The sequence below is a fragment of the Carassius carassius genome, chromosome 44 (genome assembly GCF_963082965.1).
Source record: "Carassius carassius chromosome 44, fCarCar2.1, whole genome shotgun sequence".
NCBI classification, from domain to species: domain Eukaryota; kingdom Metazoa; phylum Chordata; class Actinopteri; order Cypriniformes; family Cyprinidae; genus Carassius; species Carassius carassius.
Window position 1 is genome coordinate 24,620,017 of NC_081798.1, and position 13,105 is coordinate 24,633,121.

Genomic DNA, 13,105 nt, shown 5'->3' on the forward strand with positions numbered 1-13,105 from the left:
ATGGAATCCCCCATTCTCTATGGTGGTAAAAAAATAATTTAAAAATCTTTAACATTCTGCAAATACAAAATACACACATATGTACATATGTACATAGACTAGTATTTTCCGTAAGAAATCGTACATGAAAAGGATGTAAACTGTTTAGTGTAATGGCACAGGCAAAATGAAATTAAATGCATTTTTTTTTTTTTATAAATCAGCTGAGAAAAGTAGCAATTACTCACGGCAGTTGAGTTCATCACTGTTGTCTCCACAGTTGTCCACACCATCACATTGTTTAGACACTGGCAGACACACTCGGTCATTATGGCATCGGAACTGTCTGGTGGGAGGACACTGGAATCTCTCTGAGACACACACAGAATAAAAACATTTCACCACCAGAGTCAGACTGAACCCCAAACATTCTCTCAACAAGCTCAATTTGACATTGTTTGTGCAACAGTTAAGGTAAATTATGATATAAATGAAGCTACACTGCTAACGCACATGAAGAATCCTAAGGGCTGTATCGCACTTTTTCTCACATACATAATTAACAGGTTGCAAAATTCACACTTTATGCAAAAGATAAAGTCCATGACACATAAAGGTTAAAGGGCAGTAATATGCTGAACAGGTGTATTGTGTCATAGCTGTTACTATATTGTGTATATAATTAAACTTGCAATGCAACATTGACCAGCATCCAGGAAATAGGCTATTTTACATTTGAACCATGAGGCTTATATTTATAAATATTTACAGTGTGTAATGGGCAGAATTCCATCAAATTACTTACATGTGACAGCAACATGATATCAACCTTATCTGGGATTTTAAATTATTGAACAATGCAAAATATCTTTTGTCTCTGAAATGTTTAATTCAGTTACTCAAAAACAGGCACTGGCAGGTGGGGATTTAATATATAAATCATCTTGGATTTAATTTCCCACAAATAAAATGACAAAGCCTAGAGCTAGATTTGGCTCATATCATCCACCACTATTGTTCATGCATGTACCACAGTTCTGGGAAATATTTCAGTGTGAGTCTGAATAGAATATGAAGTGCTAATTGAGCTGAAAAAAATGAACTACTCACTGCACACGTCAGGGTTCTCATCTGAATTATCTCCACAATCGTCCTCGCCGTCACACATCCAGCCCAGCGGCTTACACAGAGTGTTATTGCACTGAAACTCATCCAGAGGGCAGAATCGACCAACTGTACACACACACACACACACACACACACACACACACAGGGAACTCATCTGTATTCATTCCAGCACAACCACACAGCAATTACAGTGTGTGTGTGTGTGTGTGTGTGTGTGTGTGCGTGAGACACTTGGCAACGGCATCATCAGAAAGGCCTTGAATACTAAAACCCTCTCCAGAGTCTGATGACTCTAATTAATACTGCAGGCACTGGTTTATGGGTAATGCTGTTGTTTAAAGGAACAGATCAACCATTTATAAAAATGATATCATTATTTACTTACTCTTACTTTTTTTAAATCTCTACAGTGTTTAAATATGTTTTTTTTTCGCCTGCTATTTCCAAAAACACAATAAAAGCGGTCCATACAACTTGTGCACTACATTTCGAGTTGAAATTTAACCTCTTCACCTTCATGGACCATCAGTGTTAACTATACATACATACTGTACATACATAGAATATAAACAAGAACACAGGCTAAGATTAGTGAATAAATGACGTTTTGGTCTGTTTCTGAAGATATGTAATATAGCGCAAAAAACGTATGGATTTTTTCTTAAAGGAGCTTGACAGATGTGGTCACTATAAATTATCATTGCATAGAAAAGATCTATAAGAAGATTCTTCAAAAATGTTCAAAAGCAGCATACAGTACAAGTTAGAAACCAAGTTTAAGGAATAGTTCACCCAACAGTGAAATATCATAACATGTACATCAGCAAAGAAGTATGCACAGATCAAGCACTGTTTACGAATGAAAACAGCTCTAAACAAATATGCAAGTGAATCTGAAGGACAACAGGTGATGGACTTTTTTACTGGAGAAAGTGTTATGAATTAAGGTGTCATGTTTTTGCCTAAATTTGGGCCCAAATTTGTTTCTTACAAACATGCAGCTTTTTGCATTCTGACGTCACCCATTCACTGCAGAAGATCCACTGGTGATCAAGGGATGTGATGTAATTCTCAAATAAGTTAAAGAAACAAACTACTACATCTTGTGTGACTTGAGGCTAAGTACATTTTTTGCAAATTTCCACTTTTCTGGGTGAAATACTCCTGTAATATATGACAGTTTCGGTTGAAGCTAACTCTGTATTTAGCATGTTTTTGTGCAGTTTTAACCTCCAGTGTCGCAGTTCTCCTCGTCGCTGCCATCCATGCAGTCGGCATCAGCGTCACACCTCCAGCGGAACGGGATACAGTGACCATTCTTACACTGAAACTGGTCATTATCACACTTCACATCACAGCCGTGCTGCAAAATACACACACATTACATACTGCAGTGAGTATTTGCTATTCAGAAGCATTATCACTGATGAATTCTGCTGAAGTTTGTGTTTGTCTGAAGCAGGTGTGAACAGATGGTTTTGTGACTTGCCTCATCAGACCCATCAGCGCAGTCATGATCTCCATCACACTTCCATCTGCCAGCAATACAGCGGCCGCTGGTGCAGGCAAACTCACTCTCAGAGCACTGCCTGGGCACTGACACAGACACAAGACACACTTCTGTTAGAGTTCAACAATATCTTGTCATATTTTAGAATACGGTAGAGTGAATCTTAGTCAAACAAATCCAGGTCACATTTGACTACTTAGTCAAAAGAAAGAGATTATATTCATATTTAGCATGAAACAAAAACTGTTGTTAGGCTCAAGATTTTTGACATCATATTATTATTATTATTATTATTATTATTATGGCAATAAAGCATGTTTTCATTCCAATTATCATTTTTAGTACAAAAACAATGCTTATTCTCATAACACTAATTAAAAAATGAATAAATGCACAACTGTTCATCTTTTATGCTCACCAAAGCTTCATTCATTAATTAAGAATACAGCCAGAAGCTCAACAGTAATATTCTCAAATTGTATTACAACTTAAAATAATGTTCTACTGTAATATATTTTAAAATGTAATTTACTCCTGTGATGCACAGCTGTATTTCCAGCATCATTACTCCAGTCTTCAGTGTCACATGATCCTTCAGAAATTATTCTAATAACAATTTGCTGCATTGTCTACAATTTATGCTCATTAAGTTCAAATGTATCACAATAATAAGAATTGAATAAGAATCACCACTGATAATGGTAAGAACTGCAATCAAAATCAAAAGTTAAAAATCTGGATAAAAATTACAATGAGACGTTTAGGAGGAAAATGGGCTTGTTTGTCGTTAAAAATAATGACATTGTGCAAAAAATCTTGATGTTCCTAAAACAAGCGGAAATTTCTAAAAACAAAAGGTAACTGAATGCCACATGTGAAATATGGCATGGACTTAAAATATATATATATATATATATATATTTTTTCTTGACATTCACTCTCATTAGATCACCTCTGCTGTACAAGCAGGGTTTTTAGGTAATATGATTGTTAAGGGCATACATCTTAAACCAGAGGCACAAGGACAGATGGAGCTTTGGGTGTTTGGGAGCAGCAGGCAAAAAAAAATCAAATCTAAACCATAACTGTTCAAAAACTGCAGGAAAGTGCTTGACAGTGGCTAGCTGCTGAGTACTGGAAAAGGCTCGATATTAATCATTGATTATCATAATTATATCTTCTTTAAGCATTTAACCATGTACATGTACTGTCAATTGCTGTCTTCAGTTTTTCATGCATAGTGAAACAGAAAAGAACATTCAAGCCTCCCAGTGTCACCAGCGAGCAGCCAATGACGGAAATGTTCAGGACTGAAGTGGACATTTGAAAATGGAAACCTACCTCTAACCCACATCAATGTGGCAGTGTGATGTGAAGAATAAACAAGATGTAGACATGTAAATGACTGGACGAAACAAAAACATGCACAAAGAAAAAAGAAGTTCTCTTGTTCATTAAAATGTGCTCATGAACACATAAATGAGAATGATAACGATCAGGTTTTCGGTTCATTACGTATCGCTGTCTGAGAGCCTAACAGTAGGGCTTTCTTTCAGAACGTTCTGTTCCTGCTGCCATTGCTGTGATGTAAGGTGGATGTGTGTCTGATGTTCATCCAGACCTGTGGAGTCTCTGTGTTCAGATGCAGCAGTGGAAACCTACCACACTTATCCTCGTCTGAGTTGTCCCCGCAGTCGTTGTCATAGTCACACTGCCAGCGGCCGGGAACACAGCGATTGTTTTTACAGCGGAACTGATACGGCTCACACGTCCTCTCATCTGCACATATAGCCCCAACATTAATGCTGTACAATTCTTCAGTGACAGCGTATACATAACTATTTTACAGAAACTTTAACATTTTATAAGTTAAGGGATAGTTAACCCAAAAATCACAAATCTTTCATAATTTTACTCACCCTCATGTCATCCAAACCCTTTACAATTTGGTTAATCTTCAATATCGAAACATCTTTTTTTAAATGAAACCTAAGAGGTTTCTGTCCCCCCATTGAGGTCCAGCTAATGAAATCTTAGAAAAGGTCAGAAAAGCATCGCAAAACAGAAACGTTCAAATCTTGTGAAAAGATTTGACTGCTTTATACAATGCAGAGATTTAATTAAGGATTGTGTGTATTAATATAATGTCCGTATTAAAATAAACACACATACTACAGTACATGGAGCCATGGGCGGATCTACAGGGGGGCAATGGGGGGCAGCTACCCCCCCCACTCTAGAGCCTTGCCCCCCCCCCCCCCCCCCCCCCAGCTGCCCCCCTAACTTTAATGATCCAAAAACTGTACTTACAAAAACAACCCACCACTATGTCCAATACATTTACCAAAAGTGAACAATTTAATTTTTAATTTTAAATGTATTATTCGCCCTTCCCCCCTGCCCCTCAAATACTTAGTTACGTCCCTGATTCAAACGTGCAGAGCGGCGTTCGCTCAGTCTGGCTCATACACACAGCGAGTCTGCTTCCGTGCGGTGGCCCTGCAACCAGAGACTGAGCTGCCCCGGACAGATCCTCTGAAGGTGAAGTGAGTTTCCCCAGGTGTAGTTTAAACACACGTTTAACTTAAAGTTAGATTTGTAATGAATGTATTGTATGCTAAAGACGATTCAGCATCAGCAAAAACAGCGAGTCTATTACGTTAGGCAAAATCTGCGGTCAAATCGCTCCCTCGTGATTTGTAAGAGCACTCTTCTCTTTGATTAGCCTGATTTTGATTTTAGTAAAGACAAGAACAGCTTAATAAAAAATATAGAATATTGAGGGGCAGCGCTAGGGCTGGGCTAATGGGGCTTAAGCCCCGAAAGTTTTTAGTAAAGCCCCGAATATTTTGTTAACTTGTCTTTCTCACAGAGCAAAACAATTCATCAGAAAAACAAATGTGAATAAGATTACAGCGGCCGCGATTAACTAATCATGAACAGTGCATATTACATTTTTATTTATAATTTTCCCTTTGCAACGTTGAGCATTGTAGACATGTCTGTTGATCACATCGGCCAATCAGAGGCGTTTAAATGAGTCGCTGTGCTGAAGATGTGTTTTGCGCGAGCTCACCGAGTTCACGTTCGCAAACCTGTCATTATTATTGGCAATAAACTTAAGATGCAGATAAGAGATTCACTTGATATTATTATTGATGCTGCTCTGATGCACTACATTACGCAACGCTCTGTTTGTTGTTATGAAGACTAAAAGTTCAGCGGTCTAGCTCATCAATGTCAAAATTATTAAATAAGTTAATAAATGCCTGGTAAAATGTAAGTAGATAATTTAATATTTGACTGTTTTACAATAGAAAAGTTCAACTTTTTTATTTATTTATTAAATTTTGCCTTTTTGAATTGAAAATATGATTCAGTTATGTAAATTAAAAATAAAATATTAGATGCAAATAGTTACAATTATTTCACTAATACAACAAGCCTTTCTTTTTCTTTATTCCCTTAAATCGCTTTAATAATCAATTAATTACTTTAAATAAAAATACCCAATTTTAGTTTGGGCTGTTACGTTACAACACACAATACAGTGCCAGTTAGGAGATCGATCATTTGATTAGCTAAGCCTAAGCAGTCCTATTAAATCCAATTCCTCTCAGATATCACAGCTATGAAACCAGGTTACAACTGGGGAAATAACAAATACAATAGAATTAAGTAGTCTAAACATAAATGGTGTGTGTTGTGAATTAAAAAACGTTTTAGTGTGTAAGGGCATGATTAAACAATAACTACTGTAGTTTAAAAGTGTTTTTTTTAAAGCAATTCACATATAGGGATTCCATGTACCCCTGCCACCCTGCCAAGACCTCTTGCCACCCCTTTGCCCCCCCATGCAAAATTTTCTAGATCCGCCACTGCATGGAGCGAATCACGTATAGTAAATGCAGAAGCTTGTGTGTGCATCATAGGTTAGAACAGGGGTGGCGAACGTGGGTCCTGGAAGTCGCAGCCCTGCAGAGTTCAGCTTCAACCTTAATTTGTGTTTCAAAGATGAACCAAAGTCTCATGGGTTGGGAACGATATGAGGGTGAGTAAATAATGACAATTTTCATTTCCTTTTCAAAGGAACTCGTGCTGCATCAAAACACTGTGGGAGCGCCTCTGGCTTTTGAAACAAGTGTGAAATCAGTCCAGTGGAGCAGCGACATGTCACGGGCAGGGTGATTTAGAAACCAGGACGCTTAAAAGCACATCTGGAAAAAAAAGCATTAGCTTCTGTGTCTTCTGCAAGCATTCTTTGTAAGTCTGTCGGAGTTTATGTTTGTTTGTCTGTGCCAGTGCACAATCAATGTCAAACTAAGTAAAATATGGTAAGCAAAGAACCTAAATAAGGCCTAAATCTTAATGATTGTGTGTTCCTCCCTGCCAACGCTATATTATGGATATATTATGAAATGCTATATATGTATATATATAAAGCACACACTATTCCGGTCCCTCTGCAGTCGAGGCAGGCACACAAGACCTTGATGAGAAAGAGGGGGTATATGTCTGGACACAATCCAGGCCAAAACTGTTCCAGGCCACTGATTTGTTTCTTTGGTCCGATAAGAAGACGGCCAGAGCCATCAGCTATTCTATGGAAGCCCTGGTGGCCTTGGATTGGAAACTGTGAACTTGTCTGACATCAGACAGAAGGACAAGGTTTCCTCCTGGATGGTCCACTTGCATCTTCTGGCCTGTTCAGTGCCACTGTCACCTTAGTCTTGGACAGGTTGTAGGAGGTTACATAGCAGGCAGCAGCATTCCAGCACTACCTTCCTCGCCGACCTCAGGTCTCGGGGGCTGCTGGGAGGAAAAAGCTCTTGGTATTGCACCACTCAGAAGCAGAGTGTTGCTTTCAGTGATGCCTCACCCAGATAAAAGAGCTGAGACTAGGCCTGCAGGCCAAGAAGAGTATGTTTCTCCAGTACAGAGGAACAATTATCTTGTCGTGATATGCGATTTGACAATGATGTAGGCGCATCTGTCTCCTCTTTGTATCGATTCGATTCTTGTAGCAATAAACAGAGTGAGGCTAGGCCAGTCGCTAACTGTTAAACTGAGAGAGACTGCTTGGTCTAATGGCAGCAGTATCCAATGTGATACCTTTTTGCATGCTGTCCATGAGACCTTTTGCAGTGGTGGCTCAGAACCAGGGGTTTTTCCCTGAGGGGCAACCCACTTCGCATGATATGATATGATTTGGTATGTTTTGAAGCATGTCTGCTGTTTTGAGCTAGTTTAAGTTGGTCATGTGCTGGTCCTAAGCTGGTTGTGAGAAGGAGCTAGTTGCTTAGGACCAGTTTAGGACCAGTTTAAATCAGCTCATGACCAGCTAAGAACTAGCTTAAACCAACTCAAACCAGCGACCATGCTTCAAAACATACCTAACCAGCATATAATGTTTTTTCAACAGAGATAAGGAAGAAGCCTTGGTTCTTGTCCCAGACTCATTGTGTTGGGAGCTTCTTGTCCTCACGTAATGCTTACAAAAGATGAATCCCTCACTGGCTGAGGAGCGATCATGAATTGTTCGCTCAGCTGAGGGTCTGTAGGGAAACATCATCTCCATCTGTTCTTCCTCACTCACATTCATCAGGTTCTATTATTTAGACCTGGGATCTCTGCCAAACTTTTAAGTTGTCCTCCCTTAGCTTTGCTCACCATGATTCATGGTAGACAGGTATTCATCAGTATTGCAAAGCAGGTATTGTCTTTCCCATATTGCTTCGAGTTCCCTTGAGAGGGAACGTCTCAGGTTATGTCTGTACTCATAGATCCCTGAAAGGGAACGAGACATTTTGTCTCCCTGCTATAATCCCTGCATCCCTGTTAGCAAATTGCTTCGACCTATTGGAAACCAATGCTATTTGTTCCGGATGTGCTTTTAAACATTTTAGTTTCTACATCACCCTGCCCGTGATGTCCCACCACTCCATTGGACTGATTTTACATATGCTTCAAGATGAATCACTTTCCCACACCGTTTTGACGTGTCATCTTGTTTCCTCTCAGGAATTAATGGTTACAGACATAAACTGAGACATTCTTGATGAACTATCCCTTTAAATTTGAATATAAATACAATTTTTAATTAATGATACTACTATAATATATTTCATCTGCTAGTCTTGTATATAAGCATATGGACGGACCACACTCCTCTTTGGGTTCATCTGAAGAATCACCACAGTCATCCTCTCCATCGCATTTCCAGCGAGCTGGAATACAGCGGCCGGAGTCTTTACAACGGAACTCATCCACACCACATGTCATCTGAGCTACAGAAAGAGATATAAGAAAGAACTGAATCAATCGATATGTGCTAATTGGTAGAAGCAATAATAATAATAAGTTTTATTTTATATAGTGCCTTTCTGCAACCTCAAGGTCGCTTTACAATATCACACCAAAATAAAGAAAAACATGAAATCCATGGCATGAATCTGGAGACACACAGTGTTCAAACAATAGTATTAGCAGATATTAAGCTATTTTTGGAACATAACCATTCCTGTTTCGATCTATTAATAGGCTTGGCAATGGATGATGTACAGTGAGTTTTGATTAAAAAAATGTATATAATGCATGTTCAATAAAAAGACAATTCCACTTACTGCAGTTGGCAGGTTCGTCAGATCCATCAACACAGTCATTATCACGGTCACACACCCACACACGTGGGATACAGCGCTTGGTTATGGTACACTGGAACTGGTTAGGTGCACATGTTACTTCCGCTACATACAAATAAACAAATTATACTTTAATCATATTTTCAAAAGAAAAAAAAAATATGTAAAAAAAATTATATAAAGCCTAAACCAAACACACACAAAAAAAAACACCTCATATGTTTTTTAGTGTTATACTTGTGTGTAAATACATTACATAAATTCAAAAGATTTGTGTCCGTAAGATTTTTATATGTTTTTGAAAGAAGTCTCTTTTGCTCACAAAGGCTGCATTTGTTTGATCAAAATACAATAAGATGTAACATTATAATTTTAAATAAATATTTTGTGTTTTAATACATTTTAAAATGCTATTTATTCCTGTGATGGCAAAGATTCCTGTGTTTTTCAGCATCATTACTAAGAAAATTTCAGAAATCATTCTAATAAGCTGCTTTGGTAATAGAGATCTCAGGTTCCATCTGCATTCTGTTTCTAAAGACTTTTACTATGGACTGAAGTATATTTTCTTCCTTTTGATATTTGTGTTCCAGTTTTCCTATGTTTAGATTCTGTTCCTCTTAGTATCCAGAGCTGCTGATTATGTTTCCATGATTTCTGATTGTTCACATTTGTTTTCTTGTTTAGTCCCTCTTTATTTCCTATATAGACGGTTGTAAATTCACTCCTGTGTCATCTACATGTTTACATTAAAACTGCACTTTGATCCAAACCATGTCTGCTTGGAAACCATGACAGATGTTTGGACCAAAATATTTTGGATCTAGCAGTGGAACAACTCCTCGATGCTCAATACCCTGAAAACCACACCTGTGAGTTCTTCCATCTGGCAAACTCTGTGCACTCACTGGACAGGTCCCCAAGTTCCCTTTTCTACGTCTTTGAGAGATATTTTATGACTTTGTAGAGCTGGGTGAGGTGGAGGAGAATTCCAACCTCCTAATATCCACTCCAGCCTCAGAGCTCATGCCAGAGTCGCTTCATCACCAGAGCTCATACAAGGGGGTCTGCTCCAGTCTTTGAATTGATCTATTTATTTATTTATTTTGCACATTCTTGCACAGACAGAGCACAGCCATTCTTGGGGGTTATCACGATGCCAGCTCAACATTGTGATGTCTAACAGCCATCGCTCCATCAGACCCAACGCTACTGGGAACCACCATTACCTTCTTCTGACCTGGACATTCCTTTCATTTTATTGTGCAAGCTGTGTTCTATGTTTCTAAGGACTTTTACTTTGAAGTATATTCGACTTATTTTGACCCATTTAATGCATCCTTGCTGAATTAAAGTATTAATTTCTTAAAAAGAAATAAAAAAAATATTAAATATCTAACTGACCCCAATGATCTTATGGATGAGCAAACTCTCTAAATGTTCATCTTCCAGAGGACAATAATAGAAGGTCAGTGATGCATGTATGTTTGTGTGGCGATGCAACTAATCACATTTAAATCAAAGTCACAGCATGGCTTTGTGAGATTATTAAAACACAAAAGGCATTTTTTGTCTTCTCATTTTTATGTCTTATTGTCTTATAATGAAACTTACGGCAGTCTTTCTCATCCTCTCCTTCCCCACAGTTGTCTTGGCCGTTACAGCGGAATATTCCAGGAATACAGCGGCTGGGATTGGTGCATTTAAACTGGCTGGGCAAACACACATGAATATCTGCAAATCACACATACAAACACATTAGTGCAGTAACAGAGGTGATATGGTTATTGCCCTATTGGAGACAGCTGAAGGAAAGTCATAATAAAAAAATTATTAAAACAATTATTCTCAAGTGGTAATGTTACCGCAATCTTACCACTTATAATACAGTGTACTTAGGCACAAAGTAAAGCTCTTACAAAAACAGCAGCATTAGCAATCTTCTAAAGAACAACACTATAATGTTAAATAAGTACTCTGCTTGTAACTATTAACAATATTCTGAATAATCCAATAGTTCACTAGCACACTATTAATGCTGTTTGAGCATATCCTGTAAATGCTGTTCTGGATATTTTACAATCATGCAGTTAGATCTTAGAGCTGGCAGAAATATAACGTATTTTAGTTTAAGTGCAGGTACCCTCATAAAATATTACTCCAATAAAAGTATACTCTACTCATTTTACATAAGTACTTGATTTTTAATGTAAGGTAAAGTTTAGGAAGTAAAATGTATTGTTGTTAATGTTTAATTCTTTTGCAGTTTTACTTATTTAAGATTAGTGGATGAAGAGATTAAATTTATATTGATCTACAAATAAGCAAGAGTTTTATTTTATTACCAAAACATAAAGAAAAAACCTTCACATAGGACAAAATGTGTTAATATTTTAGGAAGAATGATTTGCAAATATAATGGTTATATATCTCATTACATCATTGCATGGACATTTACTAAATAATTAGAACAGCTGCAATTAAATCATAAATGATTCAAGTGGAGGAAAAAGTGTGATATTATGTTTTGGAATATAGTGAAGTAGAGGTTTTCCAAAATAAAAATATATCTGAAAAAATGTACTTAAGTACAGTAAAGTTACAGTAAAAATCCATTTTGACATTTTGCACAGATGTCTAGTGAAACATACCGCAGTTGGCCTCATCAGAGTTATCCTGACAGTCGTTGTCTCCATCACAGATGTACGCTGGGTTTGTACAGATCCCAGTACCACACTGGAACTGACCCGGTCTGCATTTAAACTCAGCTGTTGAAAGAAATATGTATAAATGTGTGTTTATTACACATCTGTTAGTTATGGTACAGGGAGAAATCGTGTCTCCTACAATCCACAACACTCACGGCATTCTGCAGGCTCGTCGGATCGGTCGCCACAGTCGTCCTCGGTGTCACACTTCCACCAGAACGGGATACACTTGTCGTTCTTGCAGACAAACTGATGAACGATATGGAGGAATATATTTGAAATGAGAATTGGTACGTGTCATTGGGAAGTTTAAGGTCATGATCTGGGTCTCACCTGGCTGGCGGTGCAGTTGGACATGCACTGCTTCCCATCAGCGGCCAGGTAGAAGTTAGTGGGACAGGCACATTTATAACCTCCACCCGGAGAGAGCAGACACAAGTTACTGCAGCCGCCATTGTCTGTCTGGCACGGGTGATTTGTGACTACATCGGGAGACAAGAGAGTGCTACATTAAACCTATAACTCTTACAATTTCAAGACGGATAACATCAAGGCAGAAAACAAGATGGTCTAAGCTGGCCTCAATAAGTGAAGTGTGTCTTTGACAGATGTGTCCTGACCCTCTGGCTGTCTGTAGGGGTGGTAGATGTGGACGTCCATGGGTCTGTGTAAGGTGCTGATCAGCATGGTCTTGTTGGTGCCCAGTGTTTTATGAGCTCTGTTGATAGACTTGGTCTCCCAGTCGGTCCAATAGATGTACTCCTCAAAAAGAGTCATGGCGAATATGTGCGGGATGTCCTGAGTCAAAACTGCAGCATGAACACAGGGATTATTTACTACACAAACATCACACAGCGACCTTGTATAATCAAACATAAAATATTCTCTTCAGATGCACATTAAAAGTTCACTCAAGCACTTTGTAGTAATTTTATAATTATTACTTTAGAATTAAAAGACTTTATATTATTACATAATATATAATTTGTAGTCATGATTAATCGTATCCAATCGTATCCAAAAAAGTTTTTTTACATAATATATGTATGTGTACTGTGTATATTTATTATTTATTATGTATACTGTATATAAATACACACACATGCATGTATATATTTAATAAGAATATGTTATGTTTA

At 37.9% G+C, this 13,105-nt stretch overlaps 1 protein-coding gene across 1 annotated transcript in view; it reads right to left on the minus strand.

The window, feature by feature from the left end:
• Window positions 1–13,105, minus strand: part of LOC132126611 (low-density lipoprotein receptor-related protein 1-like) — a 187,469-nt gene that overhangs the window by 36,654 nt on the left and 137,710 nt on the right. The window contains exons 61-72 of the mRNA XM_059537974.1: window positions 12,587–12,775; window positions 12,300–12,448; window positions 12,122–12,215; window positions 11,910–12,026; window positions 10,873–10,992; window positions 9,241–9,363; window positions 8,779–8,904; window positions 4,280–4,396; window positions 2,597–2,703; window positions 2,338–2,470; window positions 1,090–1,212; window positions 228–350 (exon numbers count right to left, since the gene is read on the minus strand). Coding sequence (XP_059393957.1) covers window positions 228–350; window positions 1,090–1,212; window positions 2,338–2,470; window positions 2,597–2,703; window positions 4,280–4,396; window positions 8,779–8,904; window positions 9,241–9,363; window positions 10,873–10,992; window positions 11,910–12,026; window positions 12,122–12,215; window positions 12,300–12,448; window positions 12,587–12,775 — 1,521 coding nt within the window. The remainder of the gene's footprint in view (window positions 1–227; window positions 351–1,089; window positions 1,213–2,337; window positions 2,471–2,596; window positions 2,704–4,279; window positions 4,397–8,778; window positions 8,905–9,240; window positions 9,364–10,872; window positions 10,993–11,909; window positions 12,027–12,121; window positions 12,216–12,299; window positions 12,449–12,586; window positions 12,776–13,105) is intronic.